This window comes from Malus sylvestris, chromosome 16, assembly GCF_916048215.2.
Source record: "Malus sylvestris chromosome 16, drMalSylv7.2, whole genome shotgun sequence".
Taxonomy (NCBI): Eukaryota; Viridiplantae; Streptophyta; class Magnoliopsida; order Rosales; family Rosaceae; genus Malus; species Malus sylvestris.
This window is the reverse complement of record NC_062275.1, coordinates 4,816,721-4,840,729: the sequence shown is the minus strand read 5'-3', so window position 1 is coordinate 4,840,729 and position 24,009 is coordinate 4,816,721. Positions and strand designations below refer to the sequence as shown.

The following is a 24,009-nucleotide window of genomic DNA, read 5'->3' as shown; positions in this document are numbered from 1 at the left end:
ACGTGTTGATGCTTCACCGCTCAACATTCTGTGCCATACAACATCGCTGGCCTTATTGCTGTCCTATAAAATTTTCCCTTGAGCTTCAGTGGCCTACGACGGTCACACAACACGCCGGATGCACTCTTACACTTCATCCATCCAGCTTGTATTCTATGGTTGAGATCTCCATCTAATTCTCCGTTCTCTTGCACGATAGATCCTAGGTAGCGAAAACGGTCGCTTTTTGTGATCTTCGCTAGATTGCTCCAGTCATTAGTGTGGATAAGTATATAAATGGATAGAGACAGGAAAGCAAACACAAGATGTACGTGGTTCACCCAGATTGGCTACGTCCACGGAATAGAGGAGTTCTCATTAATTGTGAAATGTTTACACAAGTACATAGGTTCAAGCTCTCCTTTAGTGAGTACAAGTGAATGATTTAGTACAAATGACATTAGGAAATATTATGGGAGAATGATCTCGTAATCACGAAACTTCTAAATATCGGAGTGCGGTATCGTCTTGACTTGCCTTATCTGTCTCATAGGTAGATGTGGCATCTTCTCTGGAAGTACTCTTCCTGCATCCAGGGGTGGTATCTTTAACTGGTGGAGATGCACAAGGTAATGTATCAATTTCACTTGAAGCTTACTTGTAGTTTCAGGCTTGGTCAAGCGCGATACAAACCATGTAGTAGGAGTCCCCCAAGTCGCCGAGCTAGAGGATCTGCTGAAAGAGGTGACAAACAAGGTAAGCAATCAGAGCTCCGGCTGATTGTTCACATTCTCCCTATCTTGCAGGCAGCATGAAGGATAAAGAGAAGAAAATGAGAAGAGATGATATGAGATACTTTTGCTTTTGAAGAAGTAACTTTCCACAGGCTTATTCTTGAACTGAGCTGGAGGGTTTTCTGGTTTCCTCCAGAGTATAAGGCCGACTGAAGAATTTGAGGGTCAAAACAATTCCATCAAATCTAGAGTACGTTCGACCCTGCTGATATGAGATACTTTTGCTTTGACAGAGTAATGGATGTATCGGCACGTGTGCTGTTTCACTTGTCTCCACATGCTTCCTTGTATCCTTCTCCCTTGCCATATCTGTTCCTCAGGCAGATGCGGTATCTTTCCTGGAAGCATAAGATGTTGAAGATGAGTACTCGAGAGCAATGGCAGGTAAGTAATCAGGTAAGGGGTTCCAGGCAGTCAGTTCCTGGCTGGAAGCTTGATTCCAAGTGCTGACTGATTGCTCTCTTTCTCCTTGTCTTGCAGATAAGAACAAGGCCAAAGGAAAAGATAGGGAAAAAGCATGATATGGGGTACTCTTGCTTTTAACCTGACGATATGAGATATTCTTGCTCTAGTATAGCTTGTTTGCAGAGATATTATCGGGGGGAAAGAAAGTTGAATATTTTGAAAGGCTTCGCTGAGAGTGCCCTCTCAGATATGATGAAGGGTTGAGCATTTTTGCAGGTCTGCCTATCCGTTGGGAATGGAGGTCGACATATATAGGAGTCTCCTTAACAACAAGTAGTAATGTTATTCCTTTACCCTACTTGGTCATAGCACGGTAGTGGGAGCTGCCAGCTTCACATGTTTTAACTCTGTCAGAGCACTTTGAAAAAGTGGTCTGTGGTATCTGGAAAGGTGATGTTGCGTGTGAAGATTACAGACAGCTTTATCCAAGGAGATCCGGCTCTTGAAGTTGGGAAAGTGTTGCCTCTTCGGTTTTCGAACAAGCAATCCTATCGGGGATCTGGCTCTCGAGATTCGGAGAACGATGCCTCTTCGATTTTTGGGAAGGCAATCATGCTAGGGGTCTGGCTCTCGAGATTCGGAGAACGGTGTCTCTTCGATTTTTGAGAAAGTAATCATGTTGGGAGTCTGGCTCTCGAGATTCGGAAGGCGGTGCCTCTTCGATTTTGGAGCAAGCAAACTTGTGGGGGGTGTTTTCTCGAATGTGAGTAAAGGTTGGGCATGTTTGCTAGTCTACCTTGCCACGAAGCACAGAAGTTGACACATAGGGACTTTCCAATTATCCAGCAATGGTACTGTTCCTTTACCATCTCTTCGATTTTTGAGAAAGTAGTCATGTTGGGAGTCTGGCTCTCGAGATTCGGAGGACGGTGCCTCTTCGATTTTGGAGCAAGCAATCTTGTTGGGAGTGTTTTCTCGAATGTGAGTAAAGGTTGGGCATGTTTGCTAGTCTACCTTGCCACGAAGCACAGAGGTTGACACACAGGGACTTTCCAATTATCCAGCAGTGGTACTGTTCTTTTACCCTTGTGGGTAATAATATGGTAGCTAGACCTTCAAAATTTATGTGTCTAAACTTTGTTAGTGCTGTTTCTTTGCTATTCTTTTACCCTTCTTGGTCAGAGCGATGTAGTGCGAGCTGCAAGCTTCACGTACTCAACTTTGGCAGAGAACTTTGGCAAAGTTATCTGTGGTACCCATGAGCTACTGTTGCGTGTGGGAAGTGGGTGATTGAACAGTAAGACTCATGTGCTTTCTACTTCACCAGAAGTCTTCGACAGAATGCCCATAATTTTCGCAAAGCTGAGTGTGTGTGTGACAGGTGCTGACAAGGCTGGAAAAGTAGGTGCCTCTTCGATTTCTGAGATCGGCTTTCGTGGTCTCTTAGCAGCCCAACTTTTGAGAAAGCAAGCGCCTCTTCGATTTCTGAGAACGGCCTTCGTGGTCTTTGAGCAACCCAACTTTTGAGAAAGCAAAGGCCTTTTCGATTTCTGAGATTGACCCTCGTGGTCTCTGAGCAGCCCAGCTTTTGAGAAAGCAAACGCCTCTTCGATTTCTGAGCAGGCGCCTCTTCGATTTCTGAAGCTCTGTCGAGTGCAGATTTTTATAGGGGCTGGCATTAAGTTCCAAAGCACACTTGAAACTCTACCAGTAGAAGCTCTATTCTTGCACTTCTTAGATTTTGATTTGTCCGACCTCTTCTCTCTTCAACACCTTTGAAAATGTCTGGTCCCTCCGACCGTCGTTTTGACTTGAACCTTGTTAAAGAGGCAGCTCCGCCTTCTCCAGACAACATATGGCGCCCATCCTTCGTCTCCCCTAATGGTCCTCTTACCGTTGGGGATTCCGTGATGAAGAATGATATGACCGCTGCGGTGGTGGCCAGGAACCTTCTCACTCCCAAAGATAACAGACTACTTTCCAAACGGTCTGATGAGTTAGCTGTTAAGGATTCTCTGGCTCTCAGTGTTCAGTGTGCAGGTTCTGTGTCTAATATGACCCAACGCCTATTTGCTCGAACCCGTCAAGTTGAATCATTGGCGGCTGAAGTGATGAATCTCAAACAGGAGATTAGAGGGCTCAAGCATGAGAATAAACAGTTGCACCGGCTCGCACATGACTATGCTACAAACATGAAGAGGAAGCTTGACCAGATGAAGGAATCTGATGGTCAGGTTTTACTTGATCATCAGAGATTTGTGGGTTTATTCCAAAGGCATTTATTGTCTTCGTCTTCTAGGGCTGTACCGCGTAATGAAGCTCCAAATGATCAACCTCTGATGCCTCCTCCTTCTAGGGTTCTGTCCAGTACTGAGGCTCCGAATGATCCCCCTCCGGTGCCTTCTCTTTCTGAGGCTCTACCGACTGCTGAGACTTCTCCTAAGCAACCTTTGTGAAGGCTCCCTCTTGTTTGTTTATTTTGACTTATGTATATGTACATATTTGTAGCTTATCGGGGATATCAATAAATAAGCTTTCCTTCATTTCAACGTATTGTGTTAATTACACCAAAGCCTTATTCGTTAAGTTATTTGAATTTTCTTTTGTTGAAGCTTTGTGAGTGGAGCATGTAGGTTGAGGTAGTGTTCCCTTAATTTCCTGAGTAAGGAAAACTTCTCGGTTGGAGACTTGGAAAATCCAAGTCACTGAGTGGGATCGGCTATATGAATCTTAGAACGCCATTGTGCTCGGTCCTGTGTCATGTCCTTCGTTAGATCCAAGTACTCTAAGTCTTTTCTTAGAGTCTATTCCAAAGTTTTCCTAGGTCTTCCTCTACCCCTTTGGCCCTGAACCTCTGTCCCATAGTCGCATCTTCTAATCGGAGCGTCAGTAGGCCTTCTTTGCACATGTCCAAATCACCGTAACCGATTTTCTCTCATCTTTCCTTCACTTTCGGCTACTCCTACTTTACCCCGGATATCCTCATTCCTAATCTTATCATTTCTCGTGTGCCCACACATCCAACGAAGCATCCTCATCTCCGCTACACCCATTTTGTGTACGTGTTGATGCTTCACCGCCCAACATTCTGTGCCATACAGCATCGCCGGCCTTATTGCCGTCCTATAAAATTTTCCCTTGAGCTTCAGTGGCATACGGCGGTCACACAACACGCCGGATGCACTCTTCCACTTCATCCATCCAGCTTGTATTCTATGGTTGAGATCTCCATCTAATTCTCCGTTCTTTTGCAAGATAGATCCTAGGTAACGAAAACGGTCGCTCTTTGGTATTTCTTGATCTCCGATCCTCACCCTTAACTCGTTTTGGCCTCCATTTGCACTGAACTTGCACTCCATATATTCTGTCTTTGATCGGCTTAGGCGAAGACCTTTAGATTCCAACACTTCTTTCCAAAGGTTAAGCTTTGCATTTACCCCTTCCTGAGTTTCATCTATCAACACTATATCGTCTGCGAAAAGCATACACCAAGGAATATCATCTTGAATATGTCCTGTTAACTCATCCATTACCAACGCAAAAAGGTAAGGACTTAAGGATGAGCCTTGATGTAATCCTACAGTTATGGGAAAGCTTTCAGTTTGTCCTTTATGAGTTCTTACGGCAGTCTTTGCTCCTTCATACATATCCTTTATAGTTTGGATATATGCTACTCGTACTCATTTCTTCTCTAAAATCCTCCAAAGAATGTCTCTTGGGACCCTATCATACGCTTTCTCCAAATCTATAAAGACCATGTGTAAATCCTTTTTCCCATCTCTATATCTTTCCATCAATCTTCGTAAGAGATAGATTGCCTCCATGGTTGAGCGCCCTGGCATGAACTCGAATTGGTTGTCCGAAACCCGTGTCTCTTGCCTCAATCTATGCTCAATGACTCTCTCCCAGAGCTTCATTGTATGACTCATTAGCTTAATACCCCTATAGTTCATGCAATTTTGTACGTCGCCCTTATTCTTGTAGATAGGCACCAAAGTGCTCGTTCGCCACTCATTTGGCATCTTCTTCGTTTTCAAAATCCTATTGAAAAGGTTAGTGAGCCATATTATACCTGTCTCTCCCAAAACTTTCCACACTTCGATTGGTATATCGTCTGGGCCTATTGCTTTTCTATGCTTCATCTTCTTCAAAGCTACAATCACTTCTTCCTTCCGGATTCGACGATAAAAAGAATAGTTTCTACACTCTTCTGAGTTACTCAACTCCCCTAAAGAAGCACTCATTTCATGTCCTTCATTGAAAAGATTATGAAAATAACCTCTCCATCTGTCTTTAACCGCGTTCTCTGTAGCAAGAACCTTTCCATCCTCATCCTTGATGCACCTCACTTGGTTTAGGTCCCTTGTCTTCTTTTCCCTTGCTCTAGCTAGTTTATAGATATCCAACTCTCCTTCTTTGGTATCTAGTCGTTTATACATATCGTCGTAAGTCGCTAACTTAGCTTCTCTCACAGCTTTCTTCGCCTCTTGCTTCGCTTTTCTATACCTTTCACCATTTTCATCAGTCCTATCCTTGTATAAGGCTTTACAACATTCATTCTTAGCCTTCACCTTTGTTTGTACCTCCTCATTCCACCACCAAGATTCCTTTTGGTGTGGGGCAAAGCCCTTGGACTCCCCTAATACCTCTTTTGCTACTTTTCGAATACAACTAGCCATGGAATCCCACATTTGGCTAGCTTCCCCCTCTCTATCCCACACACACTGGTGATTACTTTCTCTTTGAAAATTGCTTGTTTTTCTTCTTTTAGATTCCACCATCTAGTCCTTGGACACTTCCAAGTCTTGTTCTTTTGTCTCACTCTTTTGATATGTACATCCATCACCAAGAAGCGATGTTGATTAGTCACGCTCTCTCCTGGTATAACTTTGCAATCCTTACAAGTTATACGATCCCCTTTATATAGCCGACCCTACTTAGAAGGAAAAAGCTTTGTTATTGTTGTTGTTGTTGTTGTTATTGATGTGCTTTTATTAAAAGTACTTTTTTGATAAGCATTTCAAAACGAACTATAGCCAACAAGTATAACTAACTTTTCAGTCGTCAATATTTGAGGCTACTAAAAGAATTTTTACATTAAATTGATGAGAACTTTAACGAAAAGCTCCCAGTATTATTCACTTTAACGAAAAACCACATTTTTACACTAAAAAATCAATCTTGATACTATTCACTTTACCCTTTATTTTGTCCTTATCGTTAAAACTCAAAGTTTTCAAACCATTTCCATTAATTTTCTTTAAATTGATAGGCTACACAAATAATATTACAATTTGTTAAACCCTTCTTTCAAGAATATTAGAAAGTTGGGTTTGCAACTGAAAACTACAACAGAAGAAAAAACCAAGTCTCTAACTATGTTTGGAACTGAACCGCAATTGTGCGAACGCCGATAGTAATGGCTGCTTGGTCTGCCCTCCTTAGAAACAATCAGCCAGCAACGGCGTTGACAGTTCTGATCGCATTAGATCTGTAGATGTTTTGTAGTGTCGAATGAATTCAATCTGAGTGCAAAGTGGTCAGCTGCAACAACAAAACCCACCAGCCGAAAGCAGCAGCTACAATCCTTTTTTGGAAAGTCTTGGGGAATCTACATACTTAAAACTCCCTAGCACAAGATCACAGATCAAATGCCTGAAAACAATAATACAAGCTGCTAAACAAACGAAAACACAAACATGCAGAACAATGAACACCCAATTAACCTTACCTGCATAAACTATAAACAATAATCGTTGTTCAAGTAATGGGTGGAGAAGGCGGTGCTTCCCTGTGCTGGAATAGCTTCGTTAATGCTCTACGCTCACAGTCCTGCAAAAAAATTAAGAACAAACAATGAATCCATCTCTCTGGCACATTCTCTCATTTGCTTAAAAAACACAGCTCAAATTCATGGTGAGTAGCTCTGAAAACATGTCGGCTACATCTCACTGTATACAACACTTAAAGATCACAAATTGAATGCAGCATACAGTTGAAATATGATGTAACCACTATGAGAAATACATCATAAGTTTCTAAAAAATTTCAATACCTTGAACATGTTTAGGTAGAATGGTCTCTCTGGGTTCATTCTTCGCAATTTTAGGTAAGTATATGCAAAGCTTAGTTGATCGCGGGAGGTAAACCTGTTAACTTCATTAAACCAAAGGCAGGAAAACAAATTTGAAATTGGTGTATGTGCCCGGACTATAAATGAACCTTCAGGAACGTCTGCACAGAAATAGCACATGAAATCAGCATAAAATATCACAGATTCCAGATTTAAAGAAAACCCAATCTTTACAAATGACTAATGCTAATAAGACTCACAACTTGGAAGAGGAGTATTCGGGTCTGAAGGGTCAAACTTGGTGAGGCCATCAGACTGGTAAAATGTAAACTGTTCATCAATAGCGGTGTGATTGTACTTATCTAGACGCTTGTTTTGGAGTACCTCGTCCCAGACACAATGGCGACCATAATGGTTGGAAATGGCATACTCTGATTTTGTGCGCCATAAAAAGTATTCAATAATCAGCATCGGATCAGTATTAAGTCGCATCTTGCTGTCAAGCCAAATTGAATACCTGAAAACAGGAATTGTAAAAAAGGGGAAGAAAAATGGATTGAAAACCCAAATCAGAATTGAATGGACCTAAGTTGCCCCAAGAACTATATGGCTAGAACATGGTCTGAGAATTACCATGAATTGGGGAAAAGGCGATGTGATAAAAGTTTTGGCACCTTTCCAGTTCTGCGCATATCCTCATATGGTAAATTCTTCACTATGACTATCCTCCACAAGCCAATTCGTCCTGTATCATCAGGAACATGTCCCTCTGTTGATAGTTTTGCCAATGTTTGCTCATCCACAAACATTACAAAACAAATATTTTTCTTGGAATATTCACTCATCTGTAGCAAATGCAAACATTTTTCGGTTACTTCTTCTTGTCTGACACGCAGGGGGGAGAGGTCTAATCAATAACTCAAATTTTATCAGTCAAACAAAATATCTGATGAAGTTAAAGTTCATTTAGCGACATCTTGTATACTAAAGAACCCACTAAAAGAGAAAAAAATAGCTATTTAACCTAAGACACTGATTAAATGATTTATAAGGATATGATACAAAGAAGTTCAATAAGGAATAGCACATTTACCTTTTTGCTTGTAGGCCGCCTTAGAAAGTCAGAGCTTCCGAAAATGCAAGAAGATACTACAATCTTACAGCCATTCATGTATGCCTTGTCCTTAACGTCTAAATCAAATCCAGAGCTTGAGAATCCCGGGGGTCCCTTGACAAATCCACAATGCAGAGTTTGATTTTTCGCAAAGAAGGATTGCTCTCTTTCCTCAAGTGTCTGATGCCCTCCAAATCTAGGTTCGTACATATTACTACGAGAAGGTAATCCCTCTTGGTCAATGTATTCCAGTGAAAAATGTGTGAAGTTCCTGACTTCCCAGGGTTCAACAAGATACTCAACTGATTCCAGCAACCCAACTTCACAAGGCAAATCTGAAAAGCCAGCATATGGGAGGAAGCAAAAGGGATAAGTCATATCGTAAAAATCCCGTTCCCAAAGTATGCATCTTTTATTATCCAATTACAGTCGGTCAACAAAGTTCATATCTTTCATATGCATAAGCACCAAATCAATAAGAAACTCAAGGGTTATGGTATCAATAGTCCTTCTACATTGCGGTTAAATGCGCTATTTTAAAAAGTGCAATCAAGTTTAGCAATGACATATCGAAACAACTACAAGGTCCAAGTATGTCTCAATAATATCGACGAATTATCCACATTTTTTAAAAAGTACAACAAAAATTCATGGGATCGATGTATAACAACACTTACACTTGGCACGACGCTTGCTTCTGGGTGGTTTTCCAACACCAGACGGCAAAATTTCTGGGTGAATCGAAATACTAATACTATTACCACTACCTTCTAGTTTAGCTGCATTGATCAAAACCCACATTCGTAATTACCATCGTATTAGTACCAAGATGATTAAATTTAAATTTAAACAATCCAATTAACAAAAGTTGAAGTTTTTGCTGTAAATTTGCTCATACCAAGAGGATGCATTTTGAAGCCGACGAGCAGCAAGTGAATAAAAAAAATGGCTGCAAAGAGAAAAACCCAGAACCAAAATTTGTTCCTGGCGATTCGACCGAGCCTCCTTCCTTTGCGAACAAGGCGAGTGCCGTGCTCACCCTGATACTTCAACAACGCGCCAATTATACCTCTCCTCATCTCCTCCGGCAACAGCGATTCGCCACCGTCGTCTATGGAGCTGTTATCACGGCGGGTTTTCCTGGTCGGAGATCTAATGGCAAAGGAGTGGCGAAGTGGGAAGATCTATCATCGCTGATAGAGCACTGAGCTTCCATGGGAGCTTGCAATAAAGAGCCTAAGATTTTCTGTCCTCTGTAATTTGTCACCCGTCTCGTGCTGTCTGGGAAAACAAATGGCACCTGTACCTTTTTTTCACTTTTTACCATTCCGCATTTGTACTTTTCACTTTTGCCACACATATTCAAATATTTCGTAAACAGCAACTCATATTTATAGTCTCTTCGTAATATGCCATCTTTGTCTAATTTTTATCATCAATTCTTGTCAACATATACGTCATACCATTTTTTATGACGTTTTCATTAATACCATTTTTTAATATTTTTGTTTATATTTTTATCATAAATAATTTATGAAATTGATTCACTCCATCAATATGATTTTTAAAATTGAAAATCAATTAATTTTGTCATTGAATATGAATGCCCAAACTATCTATACGGTCATTTTGTCAAAAAATCTGTTGTGTGTTGATGTGGTACATATATAAGTCACACAAGTCTATTTAAATATCTCCACGTGAGTAAATTATTTAGAATTATATATATATATATATATATATATATAAAGAAGTAAATAGCCACAACTAGCTGTTATTCTCACCCTTATCAGAGATTTTTTTGTGTGTGTGTGTGCAGAAAATCAATAAGCACAACAAACCGCTTTTCTCTCTCTTTCTTAGCCCTAACTCCCGGTCTACAATATCCACAACCCCAACCTGTGACCTCTACTTACCTAACAAGTCTCGTCCGCACTCAACCATCCAATCTCAAGCGACTCACCTCATCAAGAACAATGATTCATAACAGTTTAAAAATAAAATCATGTATAAAAACAAAATTGAAACCCAATAAGAACGTGAAAGTGATTAGAAGTTCTTCCTTCTTTTTGGTTTCAGTAGAGTTTTATCTGGATTTTTGGCCCACTGAAAACACAATTTCTCTTTATTCAATTTGTGAATAACGACTCTTATGTCAGAATTTAAACTCAAGAAAATGGAGCTCTAGTCCAGTTAGCCATTCCAAATTCCTATTGTCAAATCTCGACTTTTACTTAATTTACAAGGTTTTTTTTCCACGTCCAAACACACTGTTAGAGAAAATAGTCTGTATTAAAAAAAATGGAAAATTCTTGAATAAAAAGTGTCAATACTCATACACGCAAATAGACGATAATAACCTTTATTAGGGGTCAACGTGCAAGTCACGTGATCAATATCCAACCGAATTGTGAATAAAAATATACAAATGCTATTGTTAAATTGTTTTAAATTTAGGCGATTAATGACAAAATTGATAAGTTCATGTGGCATGTATGCAATTTTCCCACTTTTATTGCCCAAAAGGTAAATGTTTTGCAACCAACGATTTTACCGGCAACAGTAAAAAGACAGCGAATAATAGAGCGTGGACGCTGCTGCCTTTCCAAATGTCGGCCAAAACGGTGCGCTCCACATAAACGTGTGTAAATAAGGGCAGGACCAAATACGACTCCGTCGAACAGAGTCTAGTTTCTTTAGTTCGTAGACTGTAAAAGCGGTTTGTGGCTGCGCGAGCTTCGAGGAAGACAACAATGGCGACGGAACTGGAAGAGCTAGTGGGATTTCTATCCTCTCCATCTCCAGCAGTAAGTATTTTTTTTGAGAATTTGAGAATTTGAGATTTTGATTGCTTGATGGTTTGATTTCATCTTCTTTAATTGCTGATTAAAATTAATTTGAAAGGAAATTAACTGCAAATTAATTGTCTCTTTGATGATATCTTGGATTGGATGCTTTGTTTATAAAGGTGACAAAGGCAGCTGTTGATATCGTTCGGGGACTAACTGGCTCCGACGACGGCCTGCAGTCTTTGGCCAATTATTCGAAGATTCTGCTTCCGTCGTTATCTCGTCTCTTAGCCGGAAACAAGGTGCAATCTCACGGCTCCTTTCAGTAATAATGTTCTTCAATTTGATGATTATACACAACTTAATGCAAAATGTGCAACTAAATTTGGAGTTTTGATGGTTTGGATGCTGCGCAAGCTAGCCTGTTTGCGCGGTTATCTGATTGGTATTGATTTGGAAATAACAAGAATTGGTTTAACATTTTCCAGGAGGTCGCGGAACCTGCAGCGGAAGCTCTTGTTAATCTTTCACAAAATTCTGGTCTAGTGGCGAAGATGGTTGACATGGGAATGATTAACGTTGCTATGGACGTTTTGTATAAGCCAGGGTCTAGCATTAGCCCGTTGCTGGTTATGCTTTTAGTTAATCTCACGCAGTTGGATGTCGGTGTTACTTCTTTACTGCAGGTGTTTTTCTCTTAGCTTATTTTTTATCGTCGAATCACATAGATATATGTACTAAACAAAATGAATATAATTTGTTGCCGATGACAAGAATTTTCATTATTTTCGTTGTTATACGAAGAAGGCAGATTTTTGGAATAGTCATACATGACTGTATTGTCCCTGAAATGTTAATAGTAATAGTGTCAATTATGTATATTTGCTAGACTGGAGACGAGAAGATGCAAGGGCTCTATGTTATGAAGCTTGTGAGATCATTTTGTAGATCTTCGGATGAAGCTAGCGGTGCGTTTTTCCTTTCAAAATTTATATGTTTTACTTAAAGAACGATATAATCTGAATGTGTAAATGATCTTTGTTACATAATTTTCACATTGTTTTTTGTTTGCAGTCACCAATATTGACATGTTTATATCATTATCTTGCTCTGACACTTTATGTTCCACATGTATCAGAAGATCCATTTGAGCATGTTGGTTCCATACTTGTAAACATCTCAAAGCAGGAAGCAGGAAGGAAGCTTTTGCTGGACCCTAAGCGAGGGCTTTTAAGGCAGATTATTAGACAGTTCGACTCTCCTAGTCCTTTGAGAAGGAAAGGGGTATGTATGATAGCTCCCACAACGGGACAAGATAGAGAATCCTTTTTGTTGTTTACTCTATATTTCACTTTTGATTGACGTCGGTTAGAAACAAAAGTAAAAATTACTTGTGAAAAAAACGAAAGAAGCAGGGCTTATGCTGTCGATGAACTAGCTCTCATATAATTATTTTGAGACGGTCCTTCTTTTAAAGAGAGCTTTACTATCTGGTCATATATGATCTATCAGTTAGGCAATCTGAATGAGTTCAAAGTTTTCCAAGGGAAGCACGGGTTACTCTGGTCAAGGTTGAGCAGCCAAGCTGGTGCCAATCTAACCAAGGGAAGCTCCGTTATCAACTGCTTACTTTATTAGTGAGATATTTTATTTGCTTACAGGTTTCTGGAACTATTCGCAACTGTTGTTTTGAGGCTGAGAGCCAGCTTCAGAATTTGCTTTTGATTTCAGAGTTTCTCTGGCCAGCTCTGCTTCTTCCAGTTGCTGGTAACAAGGTAGTATTCTGCACTCTCTTGACTTCCGATGCTTTCATATATATATACCCACACACACACACACACTTGTACACTTTTTTTTGTTCCTTCATATTTATCTGGTAAGTTTTGTCCAGATTTACAGTGAACAGGATAGATCAAAAATGCCACTTGAGGTTGGGAGTGCTCTCTCAATTGAGCGTGAACCAGTTGATGATCCTGAAATTCGTGTTCAAGCACTGGAGGCCATATACTTGATCACATTACAGGTCAGATGACTAAATATATTTTGTTTTGTTCATCCAAAAATAAAATAAAATGTCTGACATAGGAAAGACAGAAAAAATAATAATCATGCTGTTCCGTGGAACACAAATATGTTAAAGAAAAGGATTTAGCAACAAATTGCAATGTTGAGTGAGAACACAGATATCTAGGATAAGATGTGCATTGATACAATGGCTTTTATAGAGTGCTTTTCTTGAGGTAATGCGTGGAATCAGTTGAGCTGTATTACCAGTCTACAGCTTATAGTAATAACATATTCCTCGCCGTGGATAATTCTGTTGATTTTTATTGAAAAAGAATTTGGAGGATTAGTTTTATACCCTTGTTGGAAAGATGTATGACAACATTTAATAACGCGTATGGTTCTATCTCTATCCAGGAGGCAGGTCTAAGAGCCTTCTGGTCCGTCAATGGACCGAGAATAATACAAGTAGGCTACGAAGACGAGGAAGATCTTAAAGTAATGGGAGCATATGAGCAACTTGGCGCCTTGGTATGGAAAAGTTTCTGCCTGCCCACTCACACACACACTTCTTTTTCTCCGCAGTGTTTTCTGCTCCACTTCCTGTTGTATTATATCTTGTGAAAACTGATATTACTCCCGTCACTGTTTTACCAGTTGATTAACAGCAGCGGGACAGAGGAACCAACAACCGAGACATCTAATTAGCACGACCGATGTTCATTACTTGATCCGGGGGATCTTCTACAGGCACTCCACGCTGCTCGTTGGAAATCAAAGCGAGGGCCTTTGGTTGATTTGTGTTATTGTGTAACCGTTGGCGGTGTCAGAAGAGAAGTTTTCAGCTGCTTAGAAATAGAGCATGTGATTTAGGGATTAAATCTGAACAGTTTTTATGCTTGGAAGAAGATGAGAAGTGGGAAAGAGATATTTGCTAGTTTCGTTGGTTCTTATGTAAACCTCTGCTTTGTCTGAACCCTCAAGTTGGAATATCTTAAACAATAAACTCTACTGTGTAACCGAGTGAAAAACGGGGGATACGTCATGTGTTGAGAGACGTAGCAACGGGAGATATTATCTTGGTTGTACATAAGAATCTCTCCTCGAATTGGCCAACATAAATTCTTTCTAGATCCAATAAAGTTGGTAATCAACTTGTATGATTCAAGAGAAGGCAACATAATTTTACACTCAAATTTTTTATTCTTAGATACTAAAGGAATGAAGATTTTTCAGTGTGTTAGACATGCGGCTTGATACATCACATGTAATAAAATAATTGGTTAAAAACTTGAAAAATAAAATTTTCAACCAATTGTATTATGATATTTAGTGTACTCGTTTGTATTCTCAGCACACTGAAAAAATTTCTAATTGTCATTAAATGAGGTTGATTTAATCTATTTATTACACAAATTTTAAGATTTAAACACATTTAGTGATAATTATATAATTAATTAACTCTTGAACTTATTTTCTTAATTACAAAATTAAAATACACGTGTTACTCAAATAGAAATGAGACAAAGATTTGAATTAACGTGCATACTATATGGAAATTTACTGTAAGCGATTAAGCGCGAAAACCAGCAAATTTACTTCCCGCCATTTTCGAGTGTGCTCAATGGCAATACCTCCTCTCAGTCTCTCTCTCTCCCCAAAACCCACCAATCAGCCAGAGAGATCCCATCTCAGAAGAAATGGATCTTTCCGACATAGCAAGGAAGCTCGACCTCTACGACTCCAAGCACGTCATCCGACGAGCCGACGAGCCGACGAGCCGACGAGCCGCCGAGCTCCGCCGTCTCTGCGACATCCAGTTCGACTTCTCCATAATCGGCGTCGTAAGCTTCTCTCAAAATCCATATATCTCTTATCTGATCAATTTTCCCAACTGGGTATTTATCAAATTTGATTCTAATTTTCAGGGCGAGGTTTGCAAAGCTGTGATTTGCTTAGAAATCGCCGCCACAAGGTAATCGAGCTTTTGATTTTGCAATCCCGTCCTTTTTCAGATTCATACTGGGGTTTTAACTTTACGCTTGTGATTGTTTTGTAGATCCGGGCTCCTATTCGATAGGAAAAAGGCGACAACGTTGAGTGGGATGTCTGAAAAGGCTTACACCAGATGCTGCAATTCGATGCAGAACGGTCTCGGGGTCAAGTGGGTTTTCCATTTCTCATTTCGTTCTTCTGATTTCGACGTCATTTTTCGGTTTTGTGGATACTGATTTCGACAAAACGCTTCTGAGAGCATAAAGTTCTGGTTATTTGTTAGGATGGCTTGGTTCTAAGTGTAGATTATTATTATTATACTGTCATGTTTCAGTTACAAGACTCGGTTTCTTGCATCGTTGCCAGCTTCTCGGCGGGCAAGTGCTGATTTCACTCGTCCCGTGTTCATTGCTGTGGCATTCTATGTGTGTGCAAAACACAAGGTATCCCCATGATTCATCTCTCTCGCTTGATTTCGTGGGAAGAAAGGGATTTCCTCCGTAAGACTTTTAGTCTTTTACTAATTAGTGTCATACCTACTATGTTTGCAGCTAAGGGTAGACAAGCTTAAGTTGATTGAGCTTTGCGGTGCATCTGAAACTGAATTCTCTTCCGTAAGATGCAGCCTTTCCTACTATGCAATAGTTATTTTTGTTGTCAACTACATTTTTTGTTTCTAGGCTTATCATATTTGTGAGCTTCTTCTGCAGGTTTCGACTTCCATGGAAGACTTGTGCTTTGATGTTTGTGGAACTGAAAAGGAAAAGAAAGATCCCAAGGATGTGAAGGGGAACCGAGGTATATATCTGTTGCTGAACTTACGTTTTAACTTTTCCATGGTGCATAACTTCTAGATATTTGCTCGATTGGCGCGCAGAGCTTCTGGATGTTTTGCCGGAGAAAAGGAAACTTGAGGATGGCGGCTATTCCTCCGATGAAGTAACTGAGGTACTAATAACCTAATAAAAAAAATTCTAATTGCTACATTGGTTCCTAGCTGAGCTGACACTAACAAACTTGCATGTTTCGTCCCCACAACCTGTTATCATGCTATTTTTGTTCTGTCCGTCTGCCACATTTGATATCAATCATGTTCATGCCACTGCCTTATCTAGCAACCTGGATTTTCTACGCTTAAGATACATGTTAGAATTCTGATAGAATCACAAATCTTCTCTTTTTATATCGATTATCTTATTTTGAATTCTATGGTGACGGCTATCACCATCCATTTCTTTTGCGACCTTGAGGTCGAACACACTTTAGAGTGGACTCTGCCTGTACGGCATGACGGAACAAATGATATAGCTTTTGTTTTTATGTTCTTGATCAGTCTCATCTTAACAACCTCTAGAGTAAGCCACCCTAGAAATGAAAACTACAGAATGTAACTGTTTGATGCCCTTCAACTTGCAGCTTTCAAGTTACAAGCGGCATAAAAAGATTGAAAAGCGTGCCTACGAGGGTTGGAAAACCTCAGTTCTCACATCTAATAGAGAAACCAAGGCAAAATGTTTGAATGCATTTCCTTTCAGATTGTTTCACTCTGTACCAATCATGCACATTGAGATGGAAAAACCCAACTGATATGTGTTTGCTCTTCTCAGTTCTTTGCAAGCGGAACAGACAAACTAGCCTAAACCTTCTGAAGGATGTACATGTACACGTATTTCGCCATATGGATTTGCTACAAAATGTAAACTTATTTTAAATGAAACATGATGAAGTCTCTTTTTATTTGCATAAGCTATTGTGTGTTGTTAAAAGAGAGGTGGCATCTAGCATACAACACACACGCCATGGGTGTACAACTAAGTTTGCCATAGAAGGATTTCTGGATTTCTTCGATGCCTCTCCTTCAGCCAAGCCTCTGCATTTACATGAATTTTTAGATTGCAGAGTTTGACAGCATGAAGACAACCCTTATTTCGTCAACCGTTTTTTTGTACTTTTGGTTAAGTGAAAGTTATGAGGTCTAAAATATCGATGATATCGGAAATATCAGTAGTCTAAAAACATGAAAATTTCGATGGAAATATCGGGATATTATCGATATTTTAGACCTTTATGATGTTTTGAAACTTCCAAGCAAGTACCAGTATTTAAATTTGAGATGTTTGAATGGGTGTTTGGAGGATTTGGATCCTCTCCTGAGCTTAAGGAGAGGATCCTCCTGGCCAACACACTTGGGCCGTTGGATGAAAATCAAACGGTTATAATTATTATAACTTTAAAGGGATTCCTTTGTTTGTAGCCGTTGAATTTTCATCTAATGGCCCACATATGTTGGTCAGGAGGATCCTCTCCTTAAGCTCAGGAGAGGATCCAAATCCGTGTTTGGAAACGTGGACCGGGGCCAACTTCCAAGACAAAGCTCAAACAATATCAATATTTTACCATTTGGATTCCTATGAGAGGACTTATTAGGATCCGATTACTATAAGAGATTAGTTTCTCAAAATCCGAAAATCCCGTTTCTATTCCATTCCCAGAGCTTCTATTCCACTGACTTTGTCAGGTTGAAGAGGTTTAAGAATTTGTCATTATCTCACTCATCTGCAGGTTAATCAGCTGGTCATTACCCTACAAATCTAGCTAATATGGACCACCTGCCTACCCTGAATAGAATACAAGTTACGTTTTACATGTAGATATAGTACCGTCTCCTCCAGTTGCCGATACTACGTCCTCAACTCTTATAAACACACTATGTCTCCTCCTCCAGTTGCCGTACTCAACTCAATCCCTGATTTCTCTCTCTCCTCCTCCCAAATCTCCCAAATCTGCTATGGCCGACGTGGAAAATCAATACCCTCTTCGAAATCCGCCTCCGTACCCACAACATCTAACTGAGACTTTGGCCATCCTGTTGGCCTTAGCTTCCATTCTGACCCCCGTCGGGATGAATCCAAGCCAGTTTGCCAAACCTCCATACTACATTCTCTCTGTCGTGGTTATGGCAGCTCTCTCTCTTGTTTGGTTTGGACTCTTTGTCCTCTCCGCCCGACTTCCATACCGATTCGTTATCTGGGGAGGGCTTGGCTTAGTGTGGGCTGTCTGCTGGATCATTCTCCATGGCATACTTGCACCCCAAGTTTTCATGCCCATGGTTTATTCCTTCAATATTGTTTTGGGGGTCATATTGTTGTTGAACCTACGATTTCGAAATGTTTGGGAGCGTGGGATCCAAGTCATAGCTGAAAACTGCAGATTTTGGAACTATATAACTGGAAACTACTAATGTTCAGGTAATGTATTATAGGGTTTTTGGGTGAATTTTTTTTTCAATTGTTTTAGCCGTTGATTTTTTTTTTACCGTTAGATTTGATTGTTTTTTATCTCAGCCGTTGGATTTACTGTATTTAAAATTTTAAAATTACCCAACTTTTAGGTTTCAACCCAAAATTTATTTTAGACCCAGCAAGGATTTGATTAGTTTAAAACCCAAGTTTAAAACCTGAGTGATTTATGCTTTCTTCTTATAATTATTTTATAGAAAAATCATTTAAATAATTCATGTTCATCTTTTTTAGAGTATATTTCTGGCCTCAAAATTATTTATACAAATATTACACATGTATACAAATTTTCACAAAAAATAAAAAAACCCCGAATACACGTGTTCCATATTTTACTATGATTTGCGTATATATAATATAGGAGCGGTTGATGTTGCTCAAATACAAAATACATTGAAAATGTTACAAATGCTACAGTTGGCAACAAAAAATTAGACAAATTACAGCTAAACCAATGTTTTTAGCTACTTATCTCTTTTGTTTTTCGTATGAGTATCTTATTAATAATTATTTTCTCTTCCAATGTTCTTTTCAGATCAACAGAAAGATGGAGAGAGAGCTAGTTATCCACAAAACACCTGGTCCACTCCTCTTATTTTGTATCTCTTCATGCAAGATTTGTTATATTTTATTCAGTGGTGTGTAATTTTAATATTTTGGATCTCTTCATGCAAGATTTGTTATATTTTGTCGATCGTATGTAATTTTAATATTTTTGATCTCTATGTATGAGCTGCTATGTTTGTTTGGTCAAGTGTGTAATTTTGTTTTTAATATTTATGTAATGTTTACTGAATATTTATGTTACTGTAGATTATTCCGTTTTTGTTAAATATAGAATATCGTTCTATAAAAAAAATAAAAAAATCATCACATATTATAAACGTCCGTTACTATTGAAATCTGCTACACCTCAAAAAAAAAAAAATGGCCCCTCTAATCTTGTGACACTTGTCTACTCACCCAACCCAAACCGCCGCAATTCAAACCCAGAAAAGAAAAGCCACGCTCCCATCCAACCACCACAATCTCCAAATTCCGGCGAACAGATAACTCTGCAAAATCCTTTGCACTAAAAAGGACTGTTCTACTAAATCCTCTCCCAAATTCCAATGAAACCGATGGCGAACGCGAGCGCGACTTCGAAGCCTTCACCTCCCTTTTCCTCTTCGCGTTCTCCATGGTTTCGTCTTTGAACGCTCGAATGTCTGCAGCTGCAAGCGATTTCAATTAGGATTTGCAGCAATCCGTTCATCATTTTCAGGTGGGTCACCGCCGCGATGCCTGATTCAAGAAGTTCAGGTTCGAAAACGGTGCTATCGCTGAATCAATTTCATCGATTTTGTTCCCAATCTTGTAAATATGTTAATTTTTTACTGAATGATTGGGTTTGGAATCATTATCCTCTGCAAATTTGTAGATTTATTTTATCTATTACATTCGCACTCTTGTAAACCACGGAGAGGCCACTCGGAGGTGTTTCAACAGCCAGGTAGCCGCAAAGTGAAGGCTCCCCCCCCCCCCCTCGGTTGCCTGAACCCCAGGATGAGGTGCTGTGAATTATGCAATTCGATCCAGAAATCTCCGGTTTGCAGCCTTCAAGTTACAAGCGGCACAAAAAGATCGAAAAGCGTGCCTACGAGGGTTGGAAAACATCAGTCCTAATATCTAATAAAGAAACCAAGGCAAAAGGTTTGAATGCATTTCCTTTCAGATTGTTTCACTCTGTACCAATCATGCACATTGAGATGGAAAAACCCAACTGATATGTGTTTGCTTTTCTCAGTTCTTCGCAAGCGGACCAGACAAACTAGCCTAAACCTTCTGAAGGATGTACATGTACACGTATCCCAAACTCAGAACTTGGAGGCTGTATAGGACGATACATGTTTGCCTTCTTGTGCCATACGATCGAGAATGTCAAGCAAAGCATTGAAACGGTAAACGAATTATTGAAGTTCTGATTGCAAACTCATCAGATATCGATATGGAGATCGAGTGAAATGTATGAATAGAAAGTTCCAAATTTCAGCCATGAATACAAGCAGAGTTTATGTTTTTTGGTTGGGGATGGCCATTGCTCATGAAGTATTTGGGTTAACAGTGGCGGAGCCAGAATTTTAACTAAGGAGGGATCAAAATGTGTCACCCTAAAATGCTTCCTTGATCCAAGAAAAATAAAGATATGCCTTGTCCTAAGTTACCAACCACCATCGTTTGGATTTGATATGATGTTCTTGTCATCCTCTTCCTCAGCTCAACTCCCAAAAGTCCTTTTAAGCAGAAGAATGAAGGAAGCTCTCTCGCCTACTTCCTCTCTCTCCCTCTTCTAATCACTGGAGTCCCATTAAATTTCAAGCATTCAGGTAAACCCAACGCTCAAAACATTACGGTCATGACTTATGTATACGAAGCTAATGTAATGCTGAATTATTTTTTTTCCAACATCAAGTTTGGGTGCCACTTTAAATGTAACAAAACCGAAAAAGAATCATCAATTCCTCTTTTTTTACTTGGCTTCAGTGGCCTCGCTGTAAGTGTGAACAAACTTTTTTGATCCCAAATACTTTATTATTTATGCTTATACATGCTTTGTTTAGACTAGTGAAACTACAAGAATTTTTTGAAGCGTCATAGATGACTCGGCTTAACTTCAATCCAAGAGGTTTAAAAAAGGTATTTGTAATATTGTCCATATTGATTCACCATGATTTAACAGGTAGAACTTAGAAATTAAACAAGCACATTTTCAAATCAGGATTTAGTTTTGAATTTCTGTGCAGGTGCATTTTGCCACATCACCAACAGCTACTACTACACATTAGGGACACCCATTTTTGCTAGCAACTCTCTAAAGTGTCAACATCAAACCGTACAGTACGTGCGGAGATCCAGTCCAACCTAGAAAAACTCGACCCATTTGCTTTTAGCAATATTGGTTTTGAGCGTGAATATCGACCCATTAAACTGCTAAAACCCATTTGCTTTTAGCAATATTGGTTTTGAGCGTCAACATTGACCCATTAAATTTCATTTTTTAGCAATATTGGTTTTGAGCATCATTGAGCAATATTAATTTTGAGCGTCAACGTCGAGCAATATTGGTTTTCAGCGTCAACATCTTGCAATATTGGTTTTGAGCGTCAACATCCTGCATTATTGGTTTGGTTTGGAGCGTCAACATCTTGCAATATTGGTTTGGTTTTGAGCGTCAACATCAACCCATTAAATTTCATTTTTTAGCAATATTGGTTTTGAGTGTCAACATTGGTTTTGAGCGTCAACATCAACCCATTAAATTTCATTTTTTAGCAATATTGGTTTTGAGTGTCAACATCGACCCATTAAATTTCATTGCTTAAAAAATGGAAAGAATTTGGCTGCAGCAGCACCTCCTGCCGATCACCAATTACAAAGGGACATGTGTCCAATTTGTGATTGAAAAATTAATCACTTGGACACATGTCAATCCGTAATTGATGAGCAGCACGAACTGCTGCTGATTTTTCAGTAGCCAAGTTCCGTTCTTAAAAAACCTCGACCCATTAAATTCATTGCTTAAAAAAAATTCGACCAATAATTCTCTAATAAAGAACCCTATAACGGAAGGGAACCTTTCCCCCTTTGTCAAAATAACCGAGTCAACCAACAAGTTTATATACACGCTCACACAACCCTGCACTACGTACTCGACTTGATCCCTCATTTCTCATTTTCTCCTTCTCCCAGCTGCCTTACTCAACTCAATCCCTCATTTCTCTTTCTCTCAGCTGCCGTACTCAACTCAATCCCTCATTTCTCTCCTTCTCCCAGCTGCCAATTTTGGAGCACAGCTATGGCGGACGTTGAAAATCAAAACCCTCTTCGAAATCCACCTCCATATCCACAACATCTAATGGAGACCCTTACCATCCTCTTGGCCTTAGCTGCCATTCTGATTCCCCTCGGGATGAATCCGAGCCAGTTTGTCAAACCTCCCTCTGCCGATACGGCTACTTGTGAGTGCAAACTGAATAACTGCCCATGCCTTCCCCCTTACTACATTCTCTCTGTCGTGGTTATGGCAGCTCTCTCTATTGTTTGGTTTGGACTCTTAGTCCTCTCCGCCCGACTTCCATACCGATTCGTTATCTGGGGAGGGCTTGGCTTAGTGTGGGCTATCTGCTGGATCATTCTGCATGGCATCCTTGCACCCCAATTTTATAATCCAATGGTTTATTCCTTCAATCCTGTTCTGGCGGTCATGTTGTTGTTTAACCTAAGATTTCGAAATGCCTGGGAGCGTGCGATCCGAGTCATACCTGACAACTGCAGATTTTGGAACTATATCACAGGAAACTACTAATGTTGGGGTAATGTATCTTTTCATACTTTTCTTACTGAAAATATAATTTTAACCAATGAAATTTAATTTTCTCCACAATAAACCCGACGTAAGTTTTTTACTCGAATAAAATTCATTGACTAGATTCCACATTAGCAAATATTTAGATTCCGAGAGAAGTTAAAAATTCATTAAACAAACCCTATGAAACATGTATTATAGAGTTTTTGGGTGAATTTTGATTCAAATATTTTTTTCAATTGTTTTAGCAGTTGTATTTTTCTTTTCTTTTTTACCGTTAGATTTGATCGTTTTCGATCTCAGTCGTTGGATTTACTGTATTTAAAATGTTAAAATTACCCAAAATTTATTTTAGACCCAAGAAGGATTTGATTAGTAACCTAAATTTTAGGTTTTAACCCAAGTTTAAAACCTAAATGATCTATGCTTTCTTCTTATAATTATTTTATTGAAAAATCATTTTAATTAATTCATGTTCATCTTTTTTAGAGTATATTTCTGGCCTCAAAATTATTTATACAAATATTACACATGTGTACAAATTTCCAAAAAAAAAAAAACCGAATAATACCTGTACACCACACGTGTTCCATATTTTACTATGATTTGCGTATATATAATATAGGAGCGGTTGATGTTGCTCAAATACAAAAAACACTAAAAATGTTACAAATGCTACAATTGGCAACAAAAAATTAGACAAACTACAGCTAAACCAAAGTTTTTTAGTTACTTATCTCCTTTGTTTTTCGTATGAATATCTTATTAACAATTATTTTCTCTTCCTATGTTATTTTCAGATCAATAGAAAGATGGAGAGAGAGCCAGTTATCCGCAAAATACCTGGTCCACTCCTCTTATTTTGTATCTCTCCATGCAAGAATTGTTTCATTTTATTCAGTGGTATGTAATTTTAATATTTTGGATCTCTCCATGTAAGACTTGTTATATTTTGTCGATTGTGTGTAATTTTAATATTTTTTTTATCTCTATGTATGAGCTGCTATGTTTGTTTGGTCAAGTGTGTAATTTTGTTTTTAATATTTGTGTAATGTTTACTGAATATTTGTGTTACTGTAGATTATTCTGTTTTTGTTAAATATAGAATATTGCTATAATAAAAAAAAAATTATCACATTTTATAATCCGCTCATACTTAAACGTCTGTTTTTATTGAAATTTGCTGCACCTAAAAAAAAGGGAATTTTAACG

The 24,009-nt window shown here is 39.0% G+C and overlaps 3 protein-coding genes across 7 annotated transcripts; 2 read left to right on the top strand and 1 right to left on the bottom strand.

The window, feature by feature from the left end:
* Positions 1–6,411: 6,411 nt before the first annotated feature.
* On the bottom strand, positions 6,412–9,647 carry LOC126607132 (probable hexosyltransferase MUCI70). Of its 2 annotated transcripts, none has more exons than XM_050274586.1 (8): positions 9,264–9,647; positions 9,043–9,144; positions 8,345–8,700; positions 7,885–8,096; positions 7,512–7,768; positions 7,234–7,412; positions 6,910–7,010; positions 6,412–6,833 (listed from the first exon to the last, which is right to left on the bottom strand). In XM_050274586.1, the coding sequence occupies exons 1-7, from the start codon at positions 9,442–9,444 to the stop codon at positions 6,939–6,941; spliced, it is 1,359 nt and encodes a 452-aa protein (XP_050130543.1). In that variant the 5' UTR covers positions 9,445–9,647; the 3' UTR covers positions 6,412–6,833; positions 6,910–6,938. The 2 variants fall into 2 exon arrangements, with proteins under 2 accessions (XP_050130543.1, XP_050130544.1); XM_050274587.1 differs by having other exon boundaries at positions 6,412–6,807.
* A 1,357-nt stretch (positions 9,648–11,004) lies between these two features.
* On the top strand, positions 11,005–14,164 carry LOC126607137 (uncharacterized). Its single transcript, XM_050274601.1, has 9 exons — positions 11,005–11,172; positions 11,334–11,456; positions 11,643–11,840; positions 12,044–12,122; positions 12,293–12,438; positions 12,816–12,929; positions 13,046–13,177; positions 13,576–13,689; positions 13,816–14,164. Exons 1-9 carry the CDS (start codon positions 11,119–11,121, stop codon positions 13,864–13,866), a joined length of 1,011 nt encoding a protein of 336 aa, XP_050130558.1. The 5' UTR covers positions 11,005–11,118; the 3' UTR covers positions 13,867–14,164.
* Positions 14,165–14,762: 598 nt separating this feature from the next.
* Positions 14,763–21,036, top strand: LOC126607140 (origin of replication complex subunit 6-like). Of its 4 annotated transcripts, XM_050274605.1 has the most exons (10): positions 14,763–15,002; positions 15,087–15,133; positions 15,218–15,322; positions 15,488–15,596; positions 15,705–15,767; positions 15,864–15,951; positions 16,031–16,101; positions 16,570–16,666; positions 16,761–16,795; positions 20,274–21,036. In XM_050274605.1, the coding sequence occupies exons 1-10, from the start codon at positions 14,859–14,861 to the stop codon at positions 20,328–20,330; spliced, it is 816 nt and encodes a 271-aa protein (XP_050130562.1). In that variant the 5' UTR covers positions 14,763–14,858; the 3' UTR covers positions 20,331–21,036. The 4 variants fall into 4 exon arrangements, 1 of the variants encoding a protein (XP_050130562.1); XR_007617503.1 differs by lacking the exons at positions 14,763–15,002; positions 15,087–15,133; positions 15,218–15,322; ... (4 more) ...; positions 16,570–16,666; positions 16,761–16,795 and adding exons at positions 19,526–19,754; positions 20,048–20,144 and having other exon boundaries at positions 20,239–20,274; XR_007617501.1 differs by lacking the exons at positions 14,763–15,002; positions 15,087–15,133; positions 15,218–15,322; ... (4 more) ...; positions 16,570–16,666; positions 16,761–16,795 and adding an exon at positions 19,526–19,754 and having other exon boundaries at positions 20,239–20,964.
* The last annotated feature ends 2,973 nt before the right edge of the window (positions 21,037–24,009 follow it).